This window comes from Sinocyclocheilus grahami, unplaced genomic scaffold, assembly GCF_001515645.1.
Source record: "Sinocyclocheilus grahami isolate Dianchi unplaced genomic scaffold, SAMN03320097.WGS_v1.1 scaffold62.1, whole genome shotgun sequence".
NCBI lineage: Eukaryota > Metazoa > Chordata > Actinopteri > Cypriniformes > Cyprinidae > Sinocyclocheilus > Sinocyclocheilus grahami.
Window position 1 is genome coordinate 398,769 of NW_015505241.1, and position 27,871 is coordinate 426,639.

The 27,871-nt window shown below is 36.7% G+C and overlaps 3 protein-coding genes across 3 annotated transcripts; 2 read left to right on the forward strand and 1 right to left on the reverse strand.

The window, feature by feature from the left end:
- Positions 1–413: 413 nt before the first annotated feature.
- On the reverse strand, positions 414–2,800 carry LOC107584722 (lymphoid-restricted membrane protein). The gene is made up of 7 exons (XM_016271437.1): positions 2,620–2,800; positions 2,424–2,531; positions 1,649–1,829; positions 1,506–1,564; positions 1,065–1,125; positions 717–875; positions 414–432 (listed from the first exon to the last, which is right to left on the reverse strand). Exons 1-7 carry the CDS (start codon positions 2,798–2,800, stop codon positions 414–416), a joined length of 768 nt encoding a protein of 255 aa, XP_016126923.1.
- Positions 2,801–5,522: 2,722 nt separating this feature from the next.
- LOC107584724 (RNA polymerase-associated protein CTR9 homolog) lies at positions 5,523–18,533 on the forward strand. Its single transcript, XM_016271438.1, has 20 exons — positions 5,523–5,688; positions 6,359–6,457; positions 6,534–6,773; positions 6,879–6,996; positions 8,597–8,686; positions 11,596–11,852; positions 11,930–12,037; positions 12,476–12,712; positions 12,801–12,890; positions 12,977–13,105; positions 13,191–13,374; positions 13,460–13,548; positions 15,079–15,264; positions 15,347–15,434; positions 15,546–15,694; positions 15,783–15,899; positions 17,195–17,340; positions 17,431–17,502; positions 18,013–18,292; positions 18,375–18,533. Exons 1-20 carry the CDS (start codon positions 5,644–5,646, stop codon positions 18,531–18,533), a joined length of 2,883 nt encoding a protein of 960 aa, XP_016126924.1. The 5' UTR covers positions 5,523–5,643.
- Positions 18,534–20,343: 1,810 nt separating this feature from the next.
- Positions 20,344–21,200, forward strand: LOC107584698 (RNA polymerase-associated protein CTR9 homolog). Its single transcript, XM_016271402.1, has one exon. It carries the CDS (start codon positions 20,507–20,509, stop codon positions 20,921–20,923), a length of 417 nt encoding a protein of 138 aa, XP_016126888.1. The 5' UTR covers positions 20,344–20,506; the 3' UTR covers positions 20,924–21,200.
- The last annotated feature ends 6,671 nt before the right edge of the window (positions 21,201–27,871 follow it).

Below are 27,871 nucleotides of genomic sequence, written 5' to 3' on the forward strand. Positions count from 1 at the left end.
AATTCAAATAGCTCCGATACATTTTGTGGTCTGCGCCGACTCGCGCATGTGATCCGCTCCGTGCTATCGTGTCTCTGGACCGGAGCAGAGTGTGTGCGTGGTGTGGTGGTTAGCTTGACACAAAACGAAACCAGACTTCTTTTTTTCCTCAATGGAAAGCATATTTACAAAGCTATATAGTGCACTACGTGCCATTCACTGTACACAAAATACTAATTCTGTGGACAAGTGACCTATTTCAGCCGCGGCTTCAGCGTCTATTTTATAGTGTAGGGGGCGGGGCTTCGGATTCTAGAGAGCATTTGATTGGACAGAAAGTTTGATGAGAAGCTGAAGTACGATGTGACGTCAAAAAAAACGTTGAGCCGTTTTGGCGGAAGTGACGAACAGCAAGCTTTGAATGCTTATTTCTTCTAAATGCGCATTTTGTCACTGTTTTGGAGCACACTACCTTATAGATCACCTTAAGACTAACATATTGATACTAACACCCAAAAAACTTTAATTTTGATTTCATGGGCACTTTAAATTTCTTCAAATGTGTTCAGATGAAGAAACAAACTCATCTACAACTATTCCTTTAATTTAATATATTAATATATTTAATTTAGTACTTAGTGTAGAGAACATTCCATTGATATCTGTCGAGTCATATTTTTCTGCATATACACACACACAGATATATTTGTGGTAAGAGAGGTGTATATAGTGGATACCTGGCCAGTTTGGTGTGCAGCTCTGACACCTCCAGACTGAGCTGCAGGATGGTGTCCTCACACTGAGAAACGGTCCTCAGCAGGCTGCTGTTCTGCTCACTCAACCTGTGCTGGGTGTGTTTGAGCTCAGACACTAAACCTGACAGATCTCCAGACTCACTGAAACCACACAGAATCATCAGACTACTGCTGAAAACACAGGTGCTCTTAAAAGACCCAACAAAATCAAAACGAGGCTTGTAGTCCATCTATAAATGTCATAAATAAAAGACAGAAAACTGCACCTGTCAAGCCATTTCTGGGCTCTTTAAAATGTAGTACGAAAACAAAGAAAATCACTTAACTGACCAATGATATTCAGCTCCATCTGTAAATGTGGCCTCGTTTAAAGGAAGATGATATTCAGTCCCTATGGGAACAATGTGAGACTGCTTTAAGATGAAAATTTAAAATGTCACATGTTATAACTCAGCAAGGATGTATTAACTTGATCAGAAGTCACAATGACAGTTTCCACAAAAAGAAGAACAGAAATATTTATTCAGCACAAAATCATATTAGAATGATTTCTGAAGGATCATGTGACACTGAAGACTGGAGTAAAGATGCTGAAAATTCAGCTTTCATCACAGGAGTAAATTACATTTTAAAATATATTCATACAGAAAGCAGTTGTTTTAAATTGTAATAATATTTCACAATAATAGAGACTTCTTTCATAAACATAAAACAATATTCTTGACCCCAAACTTTTAAAGGGTGCGTAAGCGTTCACTATTATTCACTTACCAGTTATAGATAATTTTCTTAAGGTTGATCCTTTTTCCTGTTTTTTATCCTCAGAAGCCCTATACGTAAATCAATGTTTAGCACACTTTATAATGTCTCATCTTACATCACGTCATATAAATGCTTTTGTCTGTATCTCTCACCCATCTTGGCAGCACTGGGCGATCCACTCTCTCATGGTGGCGTGAAACGTATCTCTACTAACAGGTGGATCCTGGTTCTCTGGGTCCAGCATCTGTCGTAAATTGGTCAGCTTGTCCTGGCCGGAGCTTTGGAACGTCATGGACTGAAGATACTGCACCACAGTGGAGGCCTGAACCTCTCCTGTAGGTAACAGAGACATACACAGTTCAGCGTATTAAAAACCCCATATGCAATTAAATGTCATTTTTTAATGCAATTTTTGTAATGTATTTTCAGCATCATTACTTGATTGTCTTCAGTGTCACATGATCTGAACATGAATATGCTGACAAGAAACATTTCGTATTATTAGCACTGTTGAAAAAAGCTGGTGCTTAATATTTTTTCAATTCGTTTTTGTGGAAACGGTGATACTTTTTTTTTCAGGATTCTTTAACAAATGGAAAGGTCACTTATTTATGTAATTATAAATAAATATATATTACAAATTAGAGACTTTGCATTTTTTAAAGAACAGCCAATACGAGTAAATTGGAAAAAAAAAAAGCTAAGTCATTTGTAATATATATTTTTAATAATGTATGTACTTACAGTATATTTTGTGTGTGTGTGTGTGTGTGTGTGTGTGATGTCTAGATAGTCACTTTTGATCAATTTATTGTGTACTGTATACTGCATCCGTACTAAATAAAAGTATTAAAATAAAATAAAAGACCCCAAACTTTTGAATGGTAAGATGTGCATCTATAGTACTGTTTAAAGAGGAAACCGTACCTTTGCCAGCAGTGTCACACGCTTCAAACGTTACATTCAGGAGATCTTCCTCTGAAAAGCCATTGGTATCAGCACAATCACACAGAGTCCTGTTTTCTGATGTAAAATCTAAAGCAATAGACACAGGTAAGATGACTGTAATTACAGCTGCACTCTCAGAAAATACATGTGATAGTATCCAAACACTAACAATCACCTTCACTGCTCTCAAGCAGATGGAAGGGCTCCACTGAGTATGTGCCAGAGTCGATGGAAAGGCTTGGGATGCTGCATCCATTACAGCCATGATTCTGTGATACGAGCCTGAAAGAGGGAAGATGGGGCCCAAAGTCTTCCTCTGAAGATCCCTGATGTCCAGTCGGCTTCTCTGAGGCCATAGCCACTGACAACCAGAGAAAGAAAACTCAAGAAACTGTGATATTGTTGCTCCAATGACATCTGTATCTCAATACCCTTCATTTCGTTCAGAAGTACTTAAATTTTTCAGCACTACTGAAGATGACCTAATGAGATCTTCTGTTTCATGGTGCTACTGAAATATGATAATGACAACAACTGAGACATCAGTGATAACGGAATGATGTATTCTATTTTTTGGCATGAAATGCAATAGAAAAAACGACATACCTTTCAGATGAATATAATCCTTTTAGAACACACAAGAATGGCGTTATCAAAGCAGCATGGGTGATCTGCTGACAATCATACATATAGGCACAGTTACACTGTGGTGCATGTGCAACACCCTTGTTGCCTGTAGATCTCAATGCTTCTAAAAGCAACAGCTGATCTTTAGAGAGCCTTTGCCTCTTTTTTTCATCATAGACGCACACTACATCAAAACCAGATGACTTGGCTACCTCCCCCAAACGCCCTCCATTCACTGCCTGTGTACTTCTAGCAGGACAGAACAATGCTGTAATGGACCGTTTTAATTAACATTCGGCAGTTTTCCATATCAAATGTTTCAAGGCCAGCACTTGTCACTATTAGAACCACCCACTAATAGTCCTTGTCCATTGCACCAAACATATATCCAACCTTCAGAGTATTTCTCTTAGTCAGCCTTTTATGTTGAAAATGTATTATTATTATTATTATTCCATAAAATGTTATATCATATTATGATTTTAGATGATCTATTATTAATCTACACAGTACAATAAGTTATACTACTTTCATTGTTCCTTTATTATATTAATATTAATTTTAATAACATTATTTTAATATTACTTACCTATTTCATATTGTATTACAATTCTAGATACAATTTTACTATTATAATGTCATTGTATATTTGTTATTGTCATTATTATCTATCTGTATGATATTATAAATTTAGATACAAATATAATATCATATCAAATATGTTTTACTGCTACTATTATTTATCTTTAAAATATTATATTAGAATTTTACATACTGTATATTAAATGATATAATATCAATGTATTATTATTAATCAGCTATATAACTTTTTATTATAATTTTATATTGTACTATCATCATATAATTGTATATTTGTCATCAACAATAGTATAAATATGTAATTATAAATTGTAAGTATATTTACTATTATTATTATTTTTTATTTTTTATTTTTTTATTTATACAATATGATAGTAGTAGTGAAGTTGTATTGAGAATAGTAATAATTATATCTAAAACTAGATAAAAAAAAGTTCGTCAAGACAAACTTTAAGTTGGCTTGAGAAAGCCGAACCAGAAAGTTTGAAAAGATTAAAAAGTTTCATAAGTTTAAAAAGTTTTAACTTTGATGGTTTTCTGTCTGAAAAAGCTTAAAGTTTGAATGTTTTGAAGGCAATACAGTCTAACAGAGCTAGATAGAAAGATAGATAGATAGATAGATAGATAGATAGATAGATAGATAGATAAAGATTAAAAAGTTTAATAAGTTTAAAAAGTTTTAACTTTGATGGTTTTCTGTCTGAAAAAGCTTAAAGTTTGAATGTTTTGAAGGCAATACAGTCTAACAGAGCTAGATAGATAGATAGATAGACAGATAGATAGATAGATAGATAGATAGATAGAAATGCAGCTGCTAGAATACTCATGTGGTTGCTAAGGTGTTACTATGCGGTTGCTAGGGTACCCAGGATGGTCGCTAGGGTGTTGCTATGCGGTTGCTATGTTATCCGGGGTGGTTGCTAGATTGTTGCAATGCGGTTGCTAGGATACCCAGGATGGTTGCTAGGGTACCCGGGGCGGTTGCTAAGGTATTGATATGCGGTTGCTAGGGTACTCGGGATGGTCGCTAGGGTGTTGCTATGCGGTTGCTAGGGTATCCGGGGTGGTTGCTAGGGTGTTGCTATGCGGTTGCTAGGGTATCCGGGGTGGTTGCTAGGGTGTTGCTATGCGGTTGCTAGGTTATCCGGGGTGGTTGCTAGGTTGTTGCAATGCGGTTGCTAGGATACCCAGGATGGTTGCTAGGGTACCCGGGGTGGTTGCTAAGGTATTGATATGCGGTTGCTAGGGTACTCGGGGTGGTTGCTAGGGTGTTGCTATGCAGTTGCTAGGGTATCCGGGATGGTTGCTAGGGTGTCGCTATGCGGTTGCTAGGGTACCCGGGGCGGTTGCTAAGGTGTTGATATGTGGTTGCTAGGGTACCCTGGGTGGTTGCTAGGGGGTTGCTATGCGGTTGCTAAGACACTCGGGGTGGTTGCTAGGGTGTTGCTATGCGGTTGCTAGGGTATTCGGGTTGGTTTGGATAGTTGCTAGAGTGTTGCTATGAAGATAGATAGATAGATAGATAGATAGATAGATAGATAGATAGATAGATAGATATATTAATATTATAAATTCATTCATATTAAAATATAATATTGTATTATAAATTTAAAGGCACATGTACTTTGTCGTATACGTATCACATATGTGTTGTTGTTTTTGTTGTTACTATTATTAATTTGTCACTCTATATCTAAATACACTTTTATGAATATTTGTATTTTTAATCGTTTGTCGCGTCTCATGATCATTTAGTGGCGACAGAAAGGTTGAAACAAAAAGTCCACAATGGATGCATTTTCGAGGACTTTTAATGTGAAGCGCTTGGCCGCTGACCCGGAAGTGTGGTGAATTTTGTTGTTCAGGTTCAGTGGGCGAGTGTGTGGGGCTGCCGCTGCTGATCATCACCGCTGGATACGAACAAGTACAAACCAAAAACTGTGATATTGGGTTTTTGGCTCGAGTCGCAACCATGTCTCGGGGATCCATTGAAATCCCTCTGCGGGACACAGACGAGGTTTGGACGTGTTTATTTATCTCTATGCGGTGCTGAATAGAATTTGATCACAGTTCTGTGAATAGCTATCATCTGCTAACATGCTATCATTCACGCGCTTTTGATAAGTTTATATATAATTAATAAACTAACAAAGTCTGTTGTCAGAAATAACCCCGTGAGCCTTAGGCTACTCAGTCATAAATCATATTATTTTCTAATGAAGTTCATGTCTAAATTATATTTATTTGTGGAATAGCCAAGCAGATTGTACAAACTAGAGTATAACCAAACAGAAAAGAAAAAGAAAAAAATACAGCAACATTCTACATATTAATCAGTGCCATTGATTATATTGCGTACGTTTACATTTAGACATTTTTCACTCAAGTTTGACTTTATGAATATGACAACAACGCGGAATTATAATCACAAGCGTATACCATATTAACAACAATTCTAGCATCTTGCATTTCAATTTAAAAAAATGAACTAAATCATTTTCTCCAAATACGGTGCACCTTATGATATTCCCAAAATAAATGACAAAAAAAAAAAAATCATATTAACTGAATCTATATTATTATATGATATTTGTTGTAGTTATTAGAGCTCTACTGTCAGTTTTAGCCAGATCCACTGGACTCTAATGTTCTGGTTAATGATCTTTAGTTTGTTGTTTCTTTCTCAGGTCATTGAGCTTGACTTTGACCAGCTTCCAGAAGGAGATGAAGTCATCAGTATCCTCAAACAGGAACACACACAGCTGCACATATGGATTGCACTCGCTGTGAGTGACAAGCTTGCTTACGGTGACATTTTTAGGATTTCTGGTGTGCAGAAATCTCACGACTATTTCTTTTCAGCTGGAGTACTACAAGCAAGGCAAGACGGAGGATTTTGTCAAGTTGCTGGAGGCGGCGCGCATTGATGGAAACCTCGATTACAGAGACCACGAGAAGGACCAGATGACGTGTTTGGACACACTGGCAGCTTATTATGTCCAGCAGGCTCGAAAGGAGAAGAACAAGGATGCAAAGAAGGACCTCATCAACCAGTCCACTCTTCTGTACACAATGGCAGACAAGATCATCATGTATGATCAGGTAAATAAAGGTTACAGTTTTCATAGTGATCTCTGTTATCGTTTAGTTTTTTGTGTGTTTGTTGTTGTTGGGTCTTCAGCCTTATGATATTTCTCATTTCCGCAGAGCCATCTGCTGGGAAGAGCTTGCTTTTGTCTTCTGGAAGGAGATAAGATGGATCAGGCAGACGCTCAGTTTCAGTTTGTGCTTAACCAGTCAACAAACAACATTCCTGCACTCCTGGGTAAGTGTGGATATAAATCATTATATACTTAAAAGTCTGATTTAAAATCACAATTCACTCTATTTTTCCCTAACACAGCAGAGTTTGTGTGCGTCTTGAAAAGTCTTAAAGGGTCTTATTTCACAAATTAAGGCCTAAAAAGGTCCTAAATTGGAGCAAAAAGTCTTACATTCGTAAAGTCATGACATTAAATGTGACTCTGGAGCACAAAACCAGTCTTAAGTCGCTGGGGTATATTTGTAGCAATAGCCAAAAATACATTGTATGGGTCAAAATTATAGATTTTTCTTTTATGCCAAAAATCATTAGGATATTAAGTAAAGATCATGTTCCATTAAGATAATTTCCTACTGTAAATATATTAAAACTTCATTTTTAATTTTGTAATATGCATTGCTAAGAACTTCATTTGGACAACTTTAAAAGCGATTTTCTCAATATTTCGATTTTTTTGCACCCTCAGATTCCAGATTTTCAAATAGTTGTGTCTCGGCCAAATATTGTCCTATCCTAACATTATTTATTCAGCTTTCAGATGATGTATAAATCTCAATTTCGAAAAATTGACCCGTATGACTGGTTTTGTGGTCCAGGGTCACAAATGTTATTATTATTTTATTTTTGTTTTTTCTCAATGCAAATATCTAATCATCATTAAAGGGGTCATATGATGCTGTTTTAAAGATCATTATTTGGTGTAACAGAATATGTTGACATGCTTTAATGTTCAAAAAACACATTATTTTTCAAATACTGTACATTATTGTAAGTCCTCTATGCCCCGCCTCTCTCAAACACGTAGTTTTCAACAAAGTCCCCTCCTTTGACAAGCGCAGTCTACTCTGATTGGCCAGCTGACCCAGTGCATTGTGATTGGCCGAACACCACAAGCACGCGTCGGAAATGTAACGCCTCTTACCTACATTTACTTGAGATGCAAATTGAACATATGAAGTTTTGTTTTCTGAGAAAATAAACCAAATTAAGCGAGTTTGTTGAAAACATGCATACATGGCTGTCAGTGGGGATTGAAAACTTGCTTTCTCTTCCAATCAAGTTGATTTTTCTGAGCCCAGTGATAGATATTTGTTCTTGTTTTAATCATAAACTCACTTCATTTTGATCAATTTCTCATAAAAGACGACTTCTTAATTTATTCAATTTTGCTTGAAACGTCTTAAGTTTACATTCATAAAACCTGCAGAAACCCTCTACAGTGTTCCTTCGAATCCGCTAAAAGTCTTAAATTCAGTTAGATCAAATTTAAGGTCTTAAAAAGTCTTAAATGCTATAACAGAAGACTTAATTATCATTTGAAGAGGTCTTAAATTGCATTTTAAATTTGAGGGAGGAAAAACACAAATTGCAATATGGCCTAATTTGATCATTAAACTCCATATTATGTCATATTAGTTGATTTAATTAATTAAATGCGAGCGCTGCATGTTCCAATTCAAAACATGTCAATCTTGCGCATTCTACAGGATCAGGTTTCAGAGTAGATCGCAGCCAATGATTATTGCACGTTTATGCCAAGCGTTTGCTTTTAATAGATGTTGTCTTGTTATGAATGATTATTTATGTTTCTGTCCTTCAATAGGAAAGGCGTGTATCTCCTTCAACAAAAAGGATTACAGAGGAGCTTTAGCTTACTACAAAAAAGCACTTCGCACTAACCCTGGCTGTCCAGGTGAGTCTGCCAGATGTGTTAAACATACTATTGCCTTTTCCTTAAAACCTGACCACTTCCTAGATAGTTACAGTAGATCGATTTATTCTAATCAAATCTTGACAAAATATACATGAAATACTTCAATACTATACAGTATGTTATAATATATATTTAGGGCCCTATAAAATGTTGAATTTCTTCATAAAATTCTGTCCTGTTTGAATTTTTCTGTATTATGTTTTAATGGCTTAAACAAATCTGAATAATCAAAATGCATGTTAAATCAATAGAATTCATAAAACTTTAACATTTGTATAATTTATTAAAATTTTGGACACACTTCATTTCAATAGTTAGGGTTAGCTGCATTTCATCTAACTCGTTAGAGTATTAGCAGACTATTAGGTTAGGGTTAGTAGAATAATTTGAGATATACTTGCACATTTTCTTATATTCAGGAGAATGTCTAAATGTGACTATCAAAATAAAGTGTTACTAAGTGTTTTATTGATTTATTTTCCCCCAGAATTTCTGTGGTGTTTTTATGGATTTATGATGTAATACAATTTATCATCAGTCATTAACAATTTAATATTTTCAAATGTAAACAAATCAAAATTGGGCAACTGCTGTTTTTTTTTGGCACAAGGTTTAGTATGCAAATAAAAAAATATATATATATAATGAAAAAAATATTGATAGAAATGTACTTTTTATTTTATTATTATTTCTTTGAGAAGTACATTCTACTGTACAATTGTAATATTTCTGTCAAGTTAAACCAAACTTTAATTTTGACGGGTTGGCCTAAAGACCCTTTAGTTTCTTTGTGTACATTATATGACTATAGTTTTATCCAAGTGATTTCTCAGAGCATCTCTGAAGATGAAGTTTATGTCCTCATATAGTGAGACGGTATACGCTGAAAAGAAAAATCCCATTAATATCACGCATACATGAGTATATTTCATTTTGATTACTTCAACAGTCCTACTTTTGATATATTCTTCCAAAATTGGCTACATTCTGTGAAATTCCGCATTATGCTGTACATTCCATTTTCATAATGGTTTCCACTGGATTCTGTCTACATTTTTTGCATCACAAAATCATAGGGCCCTGTGCTTCAAACTGCTGGTTAGCAGTGACTGGTCAAGACCGGGTGTGCCTCACATGTCCTGAAAAGTGAAGCTGCAGGCTCTTTTATCGCCTCCTGGTGGCTGGCTGCAGTACAGGTCATAAACCCCGCCCTCTCCATGTAAACGAATGGGACTTGAGTCAAAATAAAAAAAATAAATTACACTTCCAATACAATTTTCCGAAAGATGGTTTTGGTCATTTAAAGGAGACATATTATGCTCCTTTTTACAATATGTAATATAAGTCTCTGGTGTCCCCAGAATGTGTCTGTGAAGTTTCAGCTCAAAATACTCCACAGATCATTTACTATATCATTTTGAAAATGCCTATTTTGAGTGGAAGCAGAAACGCGCTGTTTTTCGGGCCTGTGTCTTTAAATGCAAATGAGCTGCTGCTCCCCGCCCCCTTTTCCAGATTAGAGCTGTGCCTTTACAGCTCGTATCTGCTAAAAACATCTGTTTTGGTTCTGATTATCATGTTTATCGCGCTGAAATCATGCGTTTTAAACCGTATGAGTTTAAACTTAAGATATACGGTTTTCTGAGCGCAACATTTTCATTTGATCTGATAAAGTAGTTCATGAGCGGAGCTGCTTTGATTACAGCCGTTACCGGAGAAACCTCAAGTTCTACCGCTCTCAATGCACCTCCAGCTGGCAGACAATCAGTTTTTCAATTTTCAATAAGCCCGTCTCCAGCAACATGTTTTTGTTGTTGCTCTTTTTTTCTGCAGCAACTCAGAGCACTTTTCATATTCTTTATCCTGGCTGAAGCACATTTGTTTCAATCTATAACAATAATCAGCCACCCTACATTACCAGTCAAAGGTTTTTGAACCGTAAGATTTTTAATGTTTTTTTTTGTTTTTTTTTAAGAATTCTCTTCTGCTCACCAAGGCTGCATTTATTTGATCCAAAGTACAGCAAAAAGTATGTTAGAAGATATGAATAATTAATAAGGTGAGTCTGAGATGTTTATTTGACAGTGATTTCACATTTCTTGTTTGTATGAAGGCTAAATAAATAAAAGGTGAACATTAATTTATTTGTACTGTTTTTTTTCTAAAGTATTATATGGTTTTATATGAGGTGTCATAGACTTGGCAAATTCATTTTTCATAAGTTTGTATGCACAGACATCTGTTGTGGGCGTTCTTGGCAGTTTTTACAAGGCTTTTTTTTAAATATGTTCATATCGATATTGGAATTATATCGTATCGACCGAAATTAAGAAATATATCGTGATATAAATTTTGGCCATATCGTCCAGCCCTAACCCTTGCAGAAAAAGGCTTACCTAAACAAAGTGATTGGGTTAATCTTTTTCACGTTTCCTTGGTTGGTAGATGCACCGGGGTCCTGATTATAGGACTTAAAACCTGGAAAAGTCAGATTTTCATGATATGTCACCTTTAAGGTAGTTGTTATCACACTGATATATGTTCAATTGTTTGTTTTTGTGATAAGTTTGATTTTAGCTAGTAATTTGATGCTATAAAAACGGGACGTGTCGTTATGGTTGATTGGGTCTGCAGGAGTTTGGGCGGGAGTTTTATACCGCGGCTCCACCTCACGACAGACGCAGACTCCGGCTCCAAACAAATCTCTACAGCGCAGACTCTGGCTCCAAATGACGTCATTTACTCAAGATAGCAGCGGCCATACTGAGATGCTCTGGCTTCACTTTTATATAGTGGAAGGAATAGGAGATGCATCGTCCATCTTTGTTTTTTACAGTCTATGGTCAAGACTCACAGAGCTCATTTCTGTGTAAATTGTCTTATTGCAGCCGAGGTGAGACTAGGCATGGGCCATTGCTTTGTCAAGCTCAACAAACTGGAGAAAGCTCGCTTGGCGTTTGGCAGAGCCCTGGAGCTCAACTCCAAATGTGTGGGAGCTTTGGTGGGTTTGGCTGTGCTGGAGCTCAACAACAAAGAGGCCGACTCCATCAAGAATGGTGTGCAGCTGCTTTCCAGAGCCTACACCATTGACCCCAGCAATCCCATGGTGCTCAATCATCTCGCCAATCATTTCTTCTTCAAAAAGGTAAAGCTAGATCTCTCTTGTGATCTGCAGTTTCGAAGTGGAGATCTTGTACTTTATACGTGCTTTGTGTTTTTCAGGACTACAGCAAAGTGCAGCATCTGGCTCTTCATGCTTTTCACAACACAGAGGTGGAGGCTATGCAAGCGGAGAGCTGCTATCAGTTAGCTCGTTCCTTCCACGTCCAGGTCAGAAAGAGACTTTTCATTTGAGATATTTCTCAATCAGTATATTTCATATATAACATGTAATTGCATATGAGAAGTTAATTAGCAAAAACCGATAAACGCCACTTTAAAAAAAAAAAAGGAATTACCGTAAACTATTTTTAATTGTTTTGTTTTAATTAATCACAACACTGGTCTTAAAATAATGATCAGTAGATCTGTATATAAAATAATATATAGAATATTTGTATTTACTTATTTTATTTCTTTACTTTTTTTACACAAAGCTAAGTATTTAGTGTAGTATTTACTTAAATAAAAATATTTGAAGACTGATACATTATTCGTATCAGCCAAACATTATTCGACCTTGCCAATACATCCGTCTGTCATTCAGCTTAAATTTCCTGCAGTGTGTAACACCAGTGCTGATAAACTTTCACATGTCTTTGCTTTTAGGAGGACTATGACCAGGCCTTCCAGTACTACTATCAGGCCACTCAGTTTGCGTCATCTACTTTCGTACTGCCCTTCTTCGGCCTGGGTCAGATGTATGTATATCGTAGAGACAAGGAAAATGCTGCACAGTGCTTTGAAAAGGTCCTGAAGGCCTATCCCAGCAATTATGAAACCATGAAAATCCTTGGGTCACTTTACGCCACCTCAGATGACCAGGAAAAGAGAGACATTGCTAAAGTATGACATGATTATATATCAAAAACTACATCACAAAAAAACGTTTTTGTCAGAGATTGTAAGGCTGCTATTTTTTTTTTACTAATAGGAACATTTGAAAAAAATCACAGTACAGTATTCCGATGATGTGGAAGCCTGGATTGAGCTCGCCCAGATTTTGGAACAAACAGACATTCAGGTAACAGTGTTATTCCTACATATGCTTGTATTTGGACTCATGCAACATATAACTCTCTAACACTGAATCACCCATCTTTCCTGCAGGGTGCTCTTTCTGCATATGGCACGGCCACTCGTATCCTCCAGGAGAAGGTCCAAGCGGATGTTCCTCCTGAGATCCTCAATAATTTGGGGGCTTTACACTTCAGATTGGGAAACCTTGGTGAGGCAAAGGTAAAGAGGGATTTTTAGCTCTGATTAAATGAATGTTGCGGTTCTGCTGTTCATTACCACAGAAAACATCTCATTTTCTTTGTAGAAATACTTCCTGGCTTCTTTGGAGAGGGCAAAAGCTGAGGGCGAGCATGATGAGCACTACTACAACGCCATCTCCGTCACGACCTCCTATAACCTGGCCAGACTCTATGAAGCCATGTGCGAGTTCCACGAGGCTGAGAAACTCTACAAGAACATCTTGAGAGAGCATCCCAACTATGTGGACTGTATGCATCATCGCAGTATTCATTTTGTGTGGCTTTTTTGTTCAGGGAATGGTCTGTTCAGTTGGTTTATTTGAATCTGTAACAGGTTACTTGCGTCTTGGAGCGATGGCACGTGACAAGGGAAATTTCTATGAAGCTTCCGACTGGTTTAAAGAAGCCCTTCAGATCAATCAGGTTGATATTTCTTATCTTTATACATATTAGGGTTGGGCGATGTCTACAAAATTGGCATCGGACGATGTCTACAGTGAAACATCGCGATGGACGATGACATCGGGGGGCGGGGGTGTGCCCGAAGCGTGAATCCGTGTTCAGAAAACGGTTGCTAACGGTTGCCTGTTACATTACAGTACATCAAATTTCACTTACCACATAAACAGAGTAAGGTGAGATGACTGAGGATGATGGCGAATGATTTGCAGATCCGCAGCACTGACAAACATCTAATCTTGTAAAATGTGTTGTAAGTGTTGCCGCTCCATTGTATAAACAGAATACGAGCGATCGCGAATCTCGAAAGTGAAACTAAAAAGCGATCGTGTATTCAAAAGCAGTTTCAATGCCAGGCATTATAGCATCTCCCTGATGCCCGCAATCTATATACAGTATAATTACCCAACGATGGGATGCAGCGGATTGCGGGGGCAGGGGGGGAAATCACGATGTCAGCTCAACATCGTGATGTCTATGAACCATCGGCGATGGATGATGGCATCGTCTATCGGCCCAACCCTAAAACATATGACCAACATATATTGTCAGTGTTCTAGTTCTGTATTCATTCAAATAGACAAAGTAAAACAAAAAAAAAGCTAATATGAGATATAAACCCCAGCTTTACTGAGCACCGGCAAACTTCTCAGTCACAACGTGATCTTCTTCAATGCCTAATTGCAATACCAGGTGCAAGAGTCACCTTAAAACAAAGAAAGATCACATGGTTGGGCATGTCACATGGTTACCAAAAATCAATTCAATTAATTAACGTTATCATGTTTCCTCAGAATTCTATATGGTTCTTGTTTGTTGAGATAAATTAACTAGTAGTATAATTCTCAGTTGATTAGATTTATTATCATTGAAATTATTCATGATATTATTATCATATGCTGAAAGTTTAAGCATAATTGCGTATTATGTATCATGTGCAATTTTTTGTATAATTATGTGGCGTACGCAACCATGTGATCTTTAAGGTGACTCCTCGTACCTGATGAAGGTCATGTTGCGACTGAAACGTTTGCTGTTCCTGAGTAAAGCATTTTCTAGTTATTTCAGTATCATTGTTTTTATTAAGTTTTCTTTATTTTTCGTTTTTCATTTGAATTTGTTAAATTTTAGTCATTTTGTTGTGTTTTTGTCATTTTTAGTAATGTTTTATGTATGTATGACTATATAGTTTTAAATGAATTATATTCAGTTTGTTATTTTAGAAAATCAAGTTAAACTAAAATGAGAAATGTTGCTAGCTGAGATCAGTTTTTTTTTATTTTTTTTTTAGGTTTATTTTAAGTAACAGTTTTTCTTTAATGGTTTTTAGTTTTAGTTAACTGTAATATTGCTGCAGTAAAGCTGTGCACTTTTTATTTTTATCCTTTTATCCAACTTTTGGCCTATTTTGATTATTTTGGCTTATGCACCAATTTTTATTTTCAGGTTTTTGCTGATTTCTTCAGATTTGTATAAATAAATTGTGTTTTGCAGGACCACCCTGATGCCTGGTCTCTGATTGGTAACCTTCACTTGGCGAAGCAAGAGTGGGGTCCCGGGCAGAAGAAGTTTGAACGCATCCTTAAGCAGCCCTCCACTCAGAACGACACTTACTCTATGCTGGCGCTGGGCAACGTGTGGCTTCAGACGCTGCATCAGCCCTCTAGAGACCGAGAAAAGGTGCCCCCCGTCATTCAGTTGACAAAAAAATCATGTGTTATCAGAATTAGTTGTCTAATTTATTTACATTTTTATTTTGCAGGAAAAGCGGCACCAGGATCGAGCTTTGGCGATCTACAAACAAGTTCTGAGGAATGATGCCAAAAATCTATATGCTGCCAACGGCATAGGTGTTTTATATTAGTTTTGTGAATCCTGACCTGTAACTAGCAGTATAAACGCATTGTAATAGTGGTTAACCGTTAATTTCATCATAAGCATCTTTCTTCCATGTGACACAGGTGCTGTGTTGGCACACAAGGGTTATTTCCGAGAGGCACGGGATGTTTTTGCCCAGGTCCGAGAGGCCACGGCAGAGATCAGTGATGTCTGGTTGAATCTCGCACACATCTATGTGGAGCAGAAGCAGTACATCAGTGCAGTGCAGATGGTGAGGGAATAAACTGAAGGAATTGTCTCCTGAAGAGGAGGGTTTTGTTCTGGATCTGTACTCAAATCCTGTTTGTCTGTCTCTTTAGTATGAAAACTGTTTGAAGAAATTCTACAAATATCAGAACACAGAGGTGCTGCTGTATCTGGCCCGAGCGCTCTTCAAATGTGGCAAGCTGCAGGAGTGCAAGCAGACTCTTCTGAGGGTGGGCAAATCCTAATATCACTTGGCAGTTTGTGTTTTCCAAACTGCGTTTTGTAAGTTAATGTAAACTGATAATTAATTAAATCATTTCAAGAATCATTTTAAATCAAAATAAAACACGTTTTATAAATAAATATTGTATTTGGCATGTGACCATGACAACATCGAGACACTGATAGTTTTTATTAATATTTTGAATCAGTATTTATTTTACTTTCAGTTTTCATTTTAAGTTTAATGAAAAGTTTGTAATTTTGTTGTTTTGTCATTTTTATTAGTTTTTGTTTTTAAAATATGTCTGTATAGTTAAGCTGAATAAAAACAAGAAATGTTGCCTTAAAAGTTTTATATATATATATATATATATTATTTCAAGTTTTTTATGGTTTTAGTTTTAGTTAACTATAATAACCCTGCAGAGAACCATAAACCATCTTTTTGTCTTGAATTATAAATCAGGCTGCTGGATAGTATATGGCATGCAAATTATATGATTATGCTAATATTTATTTATACGTTGCATAATTCATTAAATAATAAATAGCATTTAACAATTTATTTAATTTAACATATTGCATTATTTAGTTATCTTGTAAAGTGGAACCCAATGTATTATACTGGAATGTACATATATTTAAAGCTTAAAAGGATTAATGCCGAACCATCTTTTTGTCTTGAATTATAAATCAGGCTGCTGGATAGTATATGGCATGCAAATTATATGATTATGCTAATATTTATACGTTGCATAATTCATTAAATAATAAATAGCATTTAACAATTTATTTAATTTAACATATTGCATTATTTAGTTATCTTGTAAAGTGGAACCCAATGTATTATACTGGAATGTACATATATTTAAAGCTTAAAAGGATTAATGCCCATATATTTATTTTTATGATTATTTATTATTGTATTATGATTTATTATTTAAAACAATATATTGGTAACACTTTACAATAAAGTCCTATTAGTTCATGTCAATTAAAGCATTAACTAACAATGAGCAATACGTTTATTATAGTATTTATTTATCTTTGTTAATGTTAGTTAATAAATACAACTGATGATGGTTAGCTCAGGTCCATTCAATAATATTAACAGATACAACTTTTGATTTTAATAATGTATTAGTAAATATAACAAATTAGTTTTTTTTTTTATTGTTAGTTCATTTTAAAGAATATAGGTAACTAACGTTAACAAACTGAGCCTTATTGTAGAATGTTCCCAAATATTTTTTGAATCTATTTGTGCATGTTTCTGAGTTTTTTCTGCTTCTTTGACTCTCAGGCTCGGCATGTGGCTCCCAGTGACACAGTGCTGATGTTTAATGTGGCGCTGGTGCTGCAGAGGTTGGCCACGCTGGTGCTGAAGGACGAGAAGAGTAATCTGAAGGCTGTATTGAGTGCGGTGAAAGAGCTGGAGTTGGCTCACAGGTACGTGAACTCCAGGACCTCCAGTCTATAGCGCACTACAGCTTGAAGCTCTTACATGCCTTTCATAACTTTCTGCTATTGTTCTCACAGGTACTTCAGCTACCTCAGTAAGGCTGGAGACAAAATGAGATTCGACCTAGCGCTGGCCGCGAGCGAAGCCAGGTAGGTTTGTCTTCCAGATATGGGATATTTGTTCTGAAATTGAAGTTTCCTGATACAGCATGCCCCAGTCAGATGTGATCTGACACCTCCCATGAAAATGCATGGTGTCATGAGAAAATCACAGCAAATGTAAAAAATATTCATGCTTAATATACAGTTATGTGAATTTTATGTTTAATTAGTTTTTGATGTATTTTATAAATGTTATTAATTTTACATAGATTTTTAGTTTAGTTATACAAATTGATGTTTTATATATAATTTATATATATAACTTTTTTGAATATACTGTGTATATATATATATATATATATCCATACATATGTTATATATAATGTATTCTTTTCTATATATTTAAATTTCAACTTTTTTAATAATTGTATTTATTCAATAAAATACAATTTGTGTGTATAAACACAATTTTATTCCTTTTTTCTTTTTCTTTTTTTGATAGGCTATTGAATGACATGATGAAAATGTATCATTTTAAATGTATGTTTTCTCTTTCAGGCAGTGCTCTGATTTGCTAAGCCAGGCTCAATACCATGTGGCCCGAGCTCGGAAACAAGATGAGGAGGAGAAGGAGAACCGTGCCAAACAGGAGCAGGAGAGAGACCTGCTGCGGCAGCAGATGCTGAAAGAACAGGAGGAGAGGAAGAGCAAAGAGGCCGAGGAGCAGAAGAAGCTGCTGGAGCAGAGAGCCCAGTATGTGGAGAAGACCAAGAACCTGCTCAACTTCTCAGAGGCCATGAAAGCAGCGAAGGAGAAGAAGAAAGCAAGCAGTGGACGGGTCAGTCCAAATGCTTCAACACTCTTTTTCACACCCTATCTTTTTAACATGTAATGAAATATTCATGTACTTTTTGTCTTAGCGCAAGAAAGGAGGTGACTTTGATGACTTTGTCAACGATGACTCTGATGAGGACCTGCCAATCAAGAAAAAGAAGAAGAAGAAATCTGGGAGTGGCAGTGAAGTTGAGGATGCCGGGGAGGATGGAGAGAAGAAACCCCGTAAAAAGAGGAGGAGGTAAACATTAATAACAACTAGGGCTGTGCGATATTGAAAAAAAAAATGCGATACCTTGTCTTGGAAAAGAAAGAATCACTATAACTTCTGAAAGTGACCAGCAGTGTTTTAGCAGTACATAAAATGTAATGTCACAAATCGCCAAGGCCGATATATCGGCCGATATTTGGCATTTTTCAAATATCGCCATTGGCCGATACGTTTTTCTGGTTGGCTGATGCGTTCGAGGCGGGACTTTTATTTTGACAGTGCTGAGAACGGCAGCGCCTGGGCACACAGTGCTCACATTGTCTGTCTAATACGGATAGAAATCTGTCTAATAATCAGATGGAACGGTTAAACAAAGGAATTAAAATGTATACAAAGTATTATATTATTAGTAATAGAAAGGCAAACATTATAATACTTTCTCGTTTGCCGTCAGCTTTCAGCAAATACACATTTGTATCATTTAAACAAATCTTTGAATGAATAATGAACATTTAATTTCACAAACCTTGCAGACTTAGTCGAATCCAGCTGTGAGATCTTGTGAAGTGTGCATTTGTATCCTGCATGATCGCGTGTTCTCTGCGTGACGGTCGGTCCGTGTGAATTGAATGCTGACAGGAGGAGAGTTCAGCTTCACTGAAGATATGCGATTGTAATCTCGTGATTTCAAATTATGCTGCGCTTTATGCATTTGCCCACTGTTATATTAATGTAATTTTCACTGTGTGCTGTATGTAAAATGAGTATTACCTTTGCTTTGTTTAAAAAAAATATGATTCCCAATGCACACAAACTTCCCAGAACACTGAGTGCCCTGTTGGTTACAGTGTTTACTTCCTTTTTAATTATATTTTTATTAAATATTTGTTATCACGTGAAAAATACTTTATCTAAAGTATAACTGTATATTTTACACATTTATTTTTTTGATCAATTTTTTAATTATTTCAAATTTCTTGAATATTAATTAAAATAAATAAAATTATATCGGCTTTATATCGGCCATCGGCCACCCTGCTTTCCAAGATATCGGCATCGGCTGTCAAAAAACACATATTGGTCGACCACTAGTTTTAGGTAACGTCTCCAATAGTCTACTTGTATATATATATATATATATATATTACATATATGCCAATCATAAATTAAGATATAAATTATTATATAATGATATTACTTAATATGTAATAATTATATGATTGTTTATATTATAATAATATTTTTACAATAGAATATTGGCACAATTGTTTTATAAAAAGCCCTGTAGCGCCATTTTGGAGAGTATCCGCTGAACGTAAACAGCGTATGCTGTTCTGTGTCAGCTGCGCCAAACGTTTTCTACGTTGGTTACGCTTTGATTTGAACTAAAACAACGTATATACGCGTTACGCAGCTAACACAGAACAGCATACGTTGTTTTACGTCCAGCTGATACGCACTACAGGGTGACGCGGAAGAGACGAATTGTTGAAGAATAAAGTCGTTATTTTTGATTTCTTTGCGTACGAAAAGTATTCTCGTAGCTTCGTAAAATTACGGTTGAACCCCTGATGTCACATGGATTATTTTACCGATCTCCTTGCTACGTTTCTGGACCTTGATCGTGTTACTTACATTGCTGTCTATGGGAGGGTCAGAGAGCTCTCAGAATTAATCAACAATATCTTAATTTGTGTTCCGAAGATGAACGGAGGTCTTACGGGTTTAGAACGTCATGAGGGTGCGTAATTAATGACAGAATTTTCATTTTTGGGTGAACTATCCCTTTAAAGCCTTTCCTTACAAGCTCATCTTATTCTGCCTTTTCATCTTTTTGAGTGAAGCACACACATCTCAAAATCTAATCAACAACTGACGCATAAAACCAAGTCCCCATCCTGTGTTGTTTTCTTTTAACATAATCTGTGAGACTCGAATGCACATCACAATTCGGAAAACATCATCTGTTGCTAATTCTGTTTCATTAAGAATTTATTTATTCCTTAAATGGTCTGTTTTATGTCTAGAAACCCCAGGGACAGCGGGTCTGGTTCAGACGACGACGTAGGCCACAGGAAACGCATCGCTTCGGACAGCGAATCAAACGAGGAGCGTAACCAATCAGGCAGTGAGGCCGGCAGCCCCCAGCGCTCTGGAAACTCAGAGGAGGATGAGTCTGGCAGCGAACGCCCGGTGAAGCGGAGGAGACCACAGCAGCAGTCCGACTCGGAGCAGTCAGACAACGAGAGCAAGAAGAGCCGCTCCGAAGGGTCTGACGACGAATCTCAGGCCGGATCTCCAGCCGCCGCTTCAGATCGAGGCTCAGAGAACGAGGGCTCGCCGCAGAGGTCCGATAACGACTCTGAGCCAGAGGGGTCCAACAATGAAGCTTCCAACAGAGGATCTGATGACGACAGTGACTGAGTTTGTTGAGGAAAAAGAAAAGCCTTTGTTCTTGTAATGTTCAAATCATAGTACGTAGTTATCGGTCTTCCTGGATAATGCTTCTCAGATTTTACACAATGTTTTTTGTTTTATTTTTCAGAAATGAGAACATGTTTTCTGTTCAGTCTTTTGAGTAAGAAATTTTCAAATCTTCTTTAGCAGGCACTTTTTGTTGAGCATTACAGCATATACTGTGCTCTGTAGTCTAAAGGGACGATCACAAGCTGTGATTCGGAGTTGGTGAACAATATGAAATACCTTGGAATAAAAAGTATTTTGAAACATTTTTCTAGTTTGTACTGAATCCTGGTTAATGATGGGTTTTTATATATACACACACCTCCACTGGCCAGTTTATTAGCTACACCTTGCTTGTACCAAGTTGGACCCCCTTTTGCCTTCAGAACTTTGTGGCGTAGATTCAGTAATGTGCTGGAAATGTTCCTCTGAGATTTTGGTCCATATTGACATGACAGCATCACACAGTTGCTGCAGATTTGTCAGCATCACATCCATGATGTCAATCTCCTGTTCCACCAAATCCCAAAGATGCTCTACTGTGTAGGCCATTTGAGTTTAGTTAACTCATGAAACCAGTTTGAGATGATTTGAGCTCTGTGAAATGGCACGTTATCCTGCTGGAAGTAACATCACAAGATAGGTACACTGTGGTCATAAAGGACCGGACCGGGTCAGCAACAATACTCAGGTAGGTTGTGGTGCTTTAACGATGCCCAGTTGGTACGAAGTGCACCAAGAAAATATCCGCCACACCATTACAGCACCAGCAGCAGCCTGAACCATTGATACAAGGCAGGATGGATCCATGCTTTCACGTTATGCCACATGACCCTACCGTCCAAATGTTGCAGCAGAAATCAGCATACTCTTCAGACCAGGCAAGCTTTTTCCAATCTTCTGTTTAATTTTGGTGTGAATTGTAGCCTCAGTTCTCTGTTCTTGGCTGACAGGAGTGGCACTAGGTGTAGCCCATCTACTTCAAGGTTCAATGCCTTGCATTTCTGCTTAAAGGTGAAGACCCAACTCTATGTATATTTTGCAAGACCCCCCTTTCCGTTAAACATACACTGCTCAAAAAAATGAACTGGGTAGTAACTGATTACATGTAATCTGGATTGCATAATCCGATTCCAAAAATGTAATACTTGTTATTAGATGAAATTGTTTTAAAATACTTGTAATCAGACTACAGCTACTTTTTTATTGGTTACATGATTACCTATTATTCATACACTGAAGAAGAAAAAATTAAATCAGTGACATTTACGGTAAAATACCGGCAAGCTGTGGTTGCCAGAACTTCACCGTTAAAAATATGGTAGCAACATTTTAGGTTTTACAGACTTAACTTAAATTCACAATAAAAAAATGTATTTCATTAACTGATGTGAAATTAATAAACCAGCATATTGAAGTGCTAATATCTGTTTTGAACCATTGTAATACTGATAACCACCAAAAAGCAGGTGGTGATGAGAAAGTCACATGATGAATCATAGCTCATCACAAACAGTTCTTCCACCAGCTGAGAAGAGAAATACCAATATATATATACAGTATCTCACAGAAGTGAGTACATGCCTCACATTTTTGTAAATATTTTATTATATCTTTTCATGTGACAACACTGAAGAAATGACACTTTGCTACAACGTAAAGTAGTTAGTGTACAGCTTGTGTAACGGTGTAAATTTGCTGTCCCCTCAAAATAACTCAACACAGCCATTAATGTCTAAACCGCTGGCCACAAAAGTGAGTACACCCCTAAATGTAATTACTGTAAAATTACATTAAATGTAATTACAGTTATTCACCGTATATAGTATGGAAACTTACTGATAACCAATTAACATGTTTTTACTGTAGCATAAAATCACAATCATTTTTTACAATAGCAATAAAATATTAATCATTTATTGATTCTCCTTTATTCCTTATTCCATTCTTTTTCATCTTTTAAATGTTCATTTCTAAAATAGCCTACCGCTTGTATACATTGACAAAATCCATCTTCCAGTGGACATTCAAACAGAGACCAGTCATTAGTCAGGTGGCCATACAGCTTTTGACCACTGGATTTACAAAAATCATTTCAACACTGCATTAACTACTGATGTTTATCTGAATTAGTAGGTTATGTGTATTTATGTCATTGGGAGGCTTTTGTCTTTCAAACACTCTAAAATGCACACATTCATTTTATTTCTTATTTACAAGTAATGCAGGCATTCCCAAACAGTTTTGTCATCTATTCTAAACCTCTTTCACTATGTATATGTACTTGAAGTATCCCTGAGATTTTAAAATATATATTTATTTTAATTATTAAGAATTATATTTGCATGTTCACGCTTCTCTGACATTGGTTAATGGTTACATGACTTGTAGGTAAACAATTAAAATATTTTTAAATATTTTTTAGTGAGTGTTTTATTTTGATGTTATTTTAAAGTGATTTATTTTCATTTGACATTTTTATAATTGAATTAATTATTAGCTTTTCATTAAACTCAAAACTGCATTTCCTTTATGAAGCCAAGTTTGTGAAACCTTGACATAATGTTTATTGCACTTCACGTTGTTAATTACAACGAATGAAATATATTTTCTTACTCTTTGTATTTACACTGAACAAAATTATAAACGCAACACTTTTGTTTTTGCCCCTATTTTTCATAAGCTGAACTCAAAGATCTAATACTTTTTCTATGTACACAAAAGGCCTATTTCTCTCAAATATTGTTCACAAATCTGTCTAAATCAGTGTTAGTGAGCACTTCTCCTTTGCCGAGATAATCCATCCACCTCACAGGTGTGGCATATCAAGATGCTGATTAGACGGCATGATTATTGCACAGGTGTGCCTTAGGCTGGCCACAATAAAAGGCCACTCTAAAATGTGCAGTTTTATCACACAGCACAATGCCACAATTGGCATGCTGACTGCAGGAATGTCCACTCCATTGTTGTGCCATTCATCCACGACCATCGGCTCATGTTGCAGCATGATAATGCACGGCCCCATGTTGCAAGGATCTGTATACAATTCCTGGAAGCTGAAAACATCCCAGTTCTTGCATGGCCAGCATACTCACCGGATATGTCACCCATTGAGCATGTTTGGGATGCTCTGGATCGGTGTATACGACAGCGTGTTCCAGTTCCTGCCAATATCCAGCAACTTCGCACAGCCATTGAAGAGGAGTGGACCAACATTCCACAGGCCACAATCAACAACCTGATCAACTCTGTGCGAAGGAGATGTGCAAATGGTGGTCACACCAGATACTGACTGGTTTTCAGACCCCCCCGGACCCCCCAATACAGTAAAACTGCACATTTTAGAGTGGCCTTTTATTGTGGCCAGCCTAAGGCACACCTGTGCAATAATCATGCTGTCTAATCAGCATCTTGATATGCCACACCTGTGAGGTGGATGGATTATCTCGGCAAAGGAGAAGTGCTCAATAACACCGATTTAGACAGATTTGTGAACAATATTTGAGAGAAATAGGCCTTTTTACAGAAAAAGTCTTAGATCTTTGAGTTCAGCTCATGAAAAATGGGGGCAAAAACAAAAGTGTTGCGTTTATAATTTTGTTCAGTGAACATATGTACATAAAGGCCAGTGTTGCCAAGTCCGCGGTTTTCCCGTGGAATTGGGCTACTTTAACACTGTTGCAGTGGGTTGTTTTTCATGGCCGCTGGTTGAAGCGACTCCAATATGGTATTTATCCCCTGGAATGCGAATTTTCAGCTGGGGAACCCCACCAAAAAACGTGTATTTTCCCCCCTTGAACGCGATTTGTACCTGGGGACCCCCTCGAAACGCGATTGGGCTAGATTTGAGTAGTGATTGGGCGGGTTTTCTTGTGAAAACCTGGCAACCCTGATAAAGGCCCGATGCCCTGTAGTGGGACCTGAGCTCTTGTTGCAGCATTTTACATAAATCAAGGCTGAATATATTTGGTCAAAATCCCATGTTATAAAAGATGAAGTGCTATGCAGGCTATTTAAGACAATATTGGCTGATTAGATGCAAAATGTTTGCCATCTCTCTTCACCGTTCCCACATCTCAGACCTCAAATACATAAAATATTACCCTTTTCAGACATAAGCTTTTGAAGTAAAGAGTAAAGAAAATACTATACAAAACATATTGAAACAACCAGGGACGAGTTGCGTAAACTTTTAACGACCGTGTTAAGACTGTCTCAAGAACTAGTTTGATCAACTAGCAGTTGCCAAGGGGTAATCAGTCTTACTTTTCCAATACAAAGAAGATCAACCTACCTTTTCATAACGGAGTTAAAAAAGTTATGAAAAAAATTTGATTTCTAACTTTTTAAGGCTAGTCTAAAATGTTTATGCAACGGCCCCTAGTTCTTTATTTACCCTTGTAAGATCACAAGTAGACCTACCCTTGGAATATTTTGTTCATTGAGATTTAAGAGTTCCCTTCATTTTTTTGAGTAGTGTATGATATTGTTGTGCGTTCAGAGAAGCTGCATATCTCTGTTGTAACAAGTGGTTATTTGAGTTACTGCTGCCTTTCCATCAGCTTGAACCAGTCTGGTCCAGGGTTGCCAGGTTTTCACAACAAAACCCTCCCAATTGCTACTCAAATCTAGCCCAGTGGCGTTTCAAGAGGAGATTCCTCGCTAAAAATCGCATTCTGAAGGGTAAAAAAACATGTTTTTCAGCGGGGTTCCTCCTGTAAAGTTCGCAATCCAGGGGCTGAATGTCACGTTATTGGGTGCGCTTCAACCCACAGCAACAATGTTAAAGGGGTCCTATTATGCTTTTTCACTTTTTCAACTTTAGTTAGTCTGTAATGCTGTTGTTTGAGCATAAAAAAGAACTGCAAAGTTACAAAGCTCAAAGTCCAATTCAAAAGGAGATATTTTATTTAACAGAAATCACTTTTCAAAAACTACAACGAACGACTCGTTTGGACTACAACGCATATTTTCCGGGATTTGTGATATCACAAGTATTGACAAATGGGACGACACCTGGTTGAGCTGCACTAGAGAAGGCAACGAGTGTTATCATCACTATGTCACATACACGCTAGCTTTCCCAAAGCAGACGAACTTAGAGTGGTTTCAATCATCCGGGTTTAAATCATGATCAGATTGATTTGATTTTGACAATATTTACACCGAAGCTCGCTGGCGGCTATGGTAAGAGACGTGACATTTCCCGACCAGGCGCCGAGTGCTGCCAATCACAGCTCATACTGGCCCAGCTAACCAATCACAGCACATTTCGTATTTCAGAAGGCGGGCCTTCATTTGATACAGGAACTATTCGAGCCGTTCATGCCAGACTGGGGAGAGAGGTGTTGTAATAATGTAAAATATGTGAAAAAGAATGTTTTTCGAACAACCTAGTATGAGAGCCTGTTCTAGTACACCCCCAAACAAAATCAAGACTTTGTAAAAGAGCATAATAGGACCCTTTTAAAGTAGCCCAATCCGCGGGAAAACCGCGGACTTGGCAACACTGGTCTGGTCATTCTCCTCTGACCTCTGGCAACAACAAGGCATTTTTGCCCACAGAACCACCGCTAACTGGATGCTTTTTATTTAAAACATAAATTATCAGCTGCCAAATGTCTTTGTCACTTGCTGAATATACAATTTCTTAAATATTTTTGAACTGTACTGTAGATGCAACTTGATCTCCAAATTGGATTTTTTTTCTTCATTCTTTATTAGAAAATGTTTCCAACATGGCATCAATAATACAATAACAGCCTATGGAAAGCATTTCACAATACGAATGAGATACATAAGAACTACAGAAAAACAAGATAAAAAATTAACAACTTTAAAAAGTACATTACGAAGCATCATTTATGGGGGGGATCTCATATACCGTTACAGTATATTCTCTTAAAACCAAAGCATTTTCTAAGAATTCATTTCTAATTAAGGATTGCAAGCATGGTTTTCTTCATTCCTGAATAGTAAGAGACGTTTATGAATCAATGCATAAGTATTCATTTCCGATGTCATCATTCAGTGCCAACCACAACTCAAAAAACACAAATAGTGACCGTGTGAATTCAACTGATATTCAGGAAAAAGCAGAGCTCAGGCCTTGAGCAAAAAAATAAGAAACTGAACATTGATGTGTAACCATTAGAGTTATCAGCTATAACCGAAATAAAGGTTGACATTTTTCTCCATAAACTCCCAATCCAGAAAAAATTTAATTAAATCCAGCATCGTTCATTTGTACATCATGGTTTTAATTTTAAACTGGAGGATGGCCTTTAGTAAATACAAGCCTGATGACAAATGTTCTTTGTTCCACATATTCATGCCCAAGCACACATGAAATAAGGCCAAATAAATGCTGGTGTGTCACTTTATTAAAAGCAACAGTGGTACACTGAACATTCGGAGCTCTTACACCGTACAGTAACACTTTAAATAGCAAAACCACACGAGCAGGTCACTATTTGTTGTCCTACCTAATGATAAAGCTTTGATTTTCCCCCCCTCATGATTAAATAAATATGCATAATACCCATCATGGGAAAACATTGTTAGGTTGTAAAAACAGTGATTTATATATTGAACATCCATACCAAATTTTCTCATCTTGTTTCATCTTTATTTTACCAATTAAAATGCATTAAAAAAAAAATTACACTTCTGTTTGGATCAGATTGTTGCATCTAAACAGACTGTTTGGTAATCCCTGAACATGCTGTAAAGAAAAAAACAATTCAAGTATCAGCTTGACAAGTAGTGGAGGGGACACGTGTTGGGAAAAGAAAAACAAAAAAGGCTGCATAATTTCATCTCTCCCACATGGCTTTGTTCATTATTATAAAAAAAAAAAAAAAAAAACGGGGAAGAAAAAAAAAAAAAAAAAAAAAATTTTAAAAT

What these genes read in the sequence shown, in the direction of transcription:
- LOC107584698 (XM_016271402.1), top strand. Translation starts at nt 20,507, where the DNA reads ATGGTCTGTTTTATGTCTAGAAACCCCAGGGACAGCGGGTCTGGTTCA.
- LOC107584722 (XM_016271437.1), bottom strand. Translation starts at nt 2,800, where the DNA reads ATGGCCTCAGAGAAGCCGACTGGACATCAGGGATCTTCAGAGGAAGAC. An exon ending in GCCCAGTGCTGCCAAGATGG is followed by an intron (nt 1,565 to 1,648) that starts GTGAGAGATACA and finishes ATTTACGTATAG; the next exon opens with GGCTTCTGAGGATAAAAAAC. An exon ending in GATGGAGCTGAATATCATTG is followed by an intron (nt 876 to 1,064) that starts GTCAGTTAAGTG and finishes GTGTGGTTTCAG; the next exon opens with TGAGTCTGGAGATCTGTCAG.
- LOC107584724 (XM_016271438.1), top strand. Translation starts at nt 5,644, where the DNA reads ATGTCTCGGGGATCCATTGAAATCCCTCTGCGGGACACAGACGAG. An exon ending in CTCTGCGGGACACAGACGAG is followed by an intron (nt 5,689 to 6,358) that starts GTTTGGACGTGT and finishes TTTCTTTCTCAG; the next exon opens with GTCATTGAGCTTGACTTTGA. An exon ending in GCATCCCAACTATGTGGACT is followed by an intron (nt 13,375 to 13,459) that starts GTATGCATCATC and finishes AATCTGTAACAG; the next exon opens with GTTACTTGCGTCTTGGAGCG.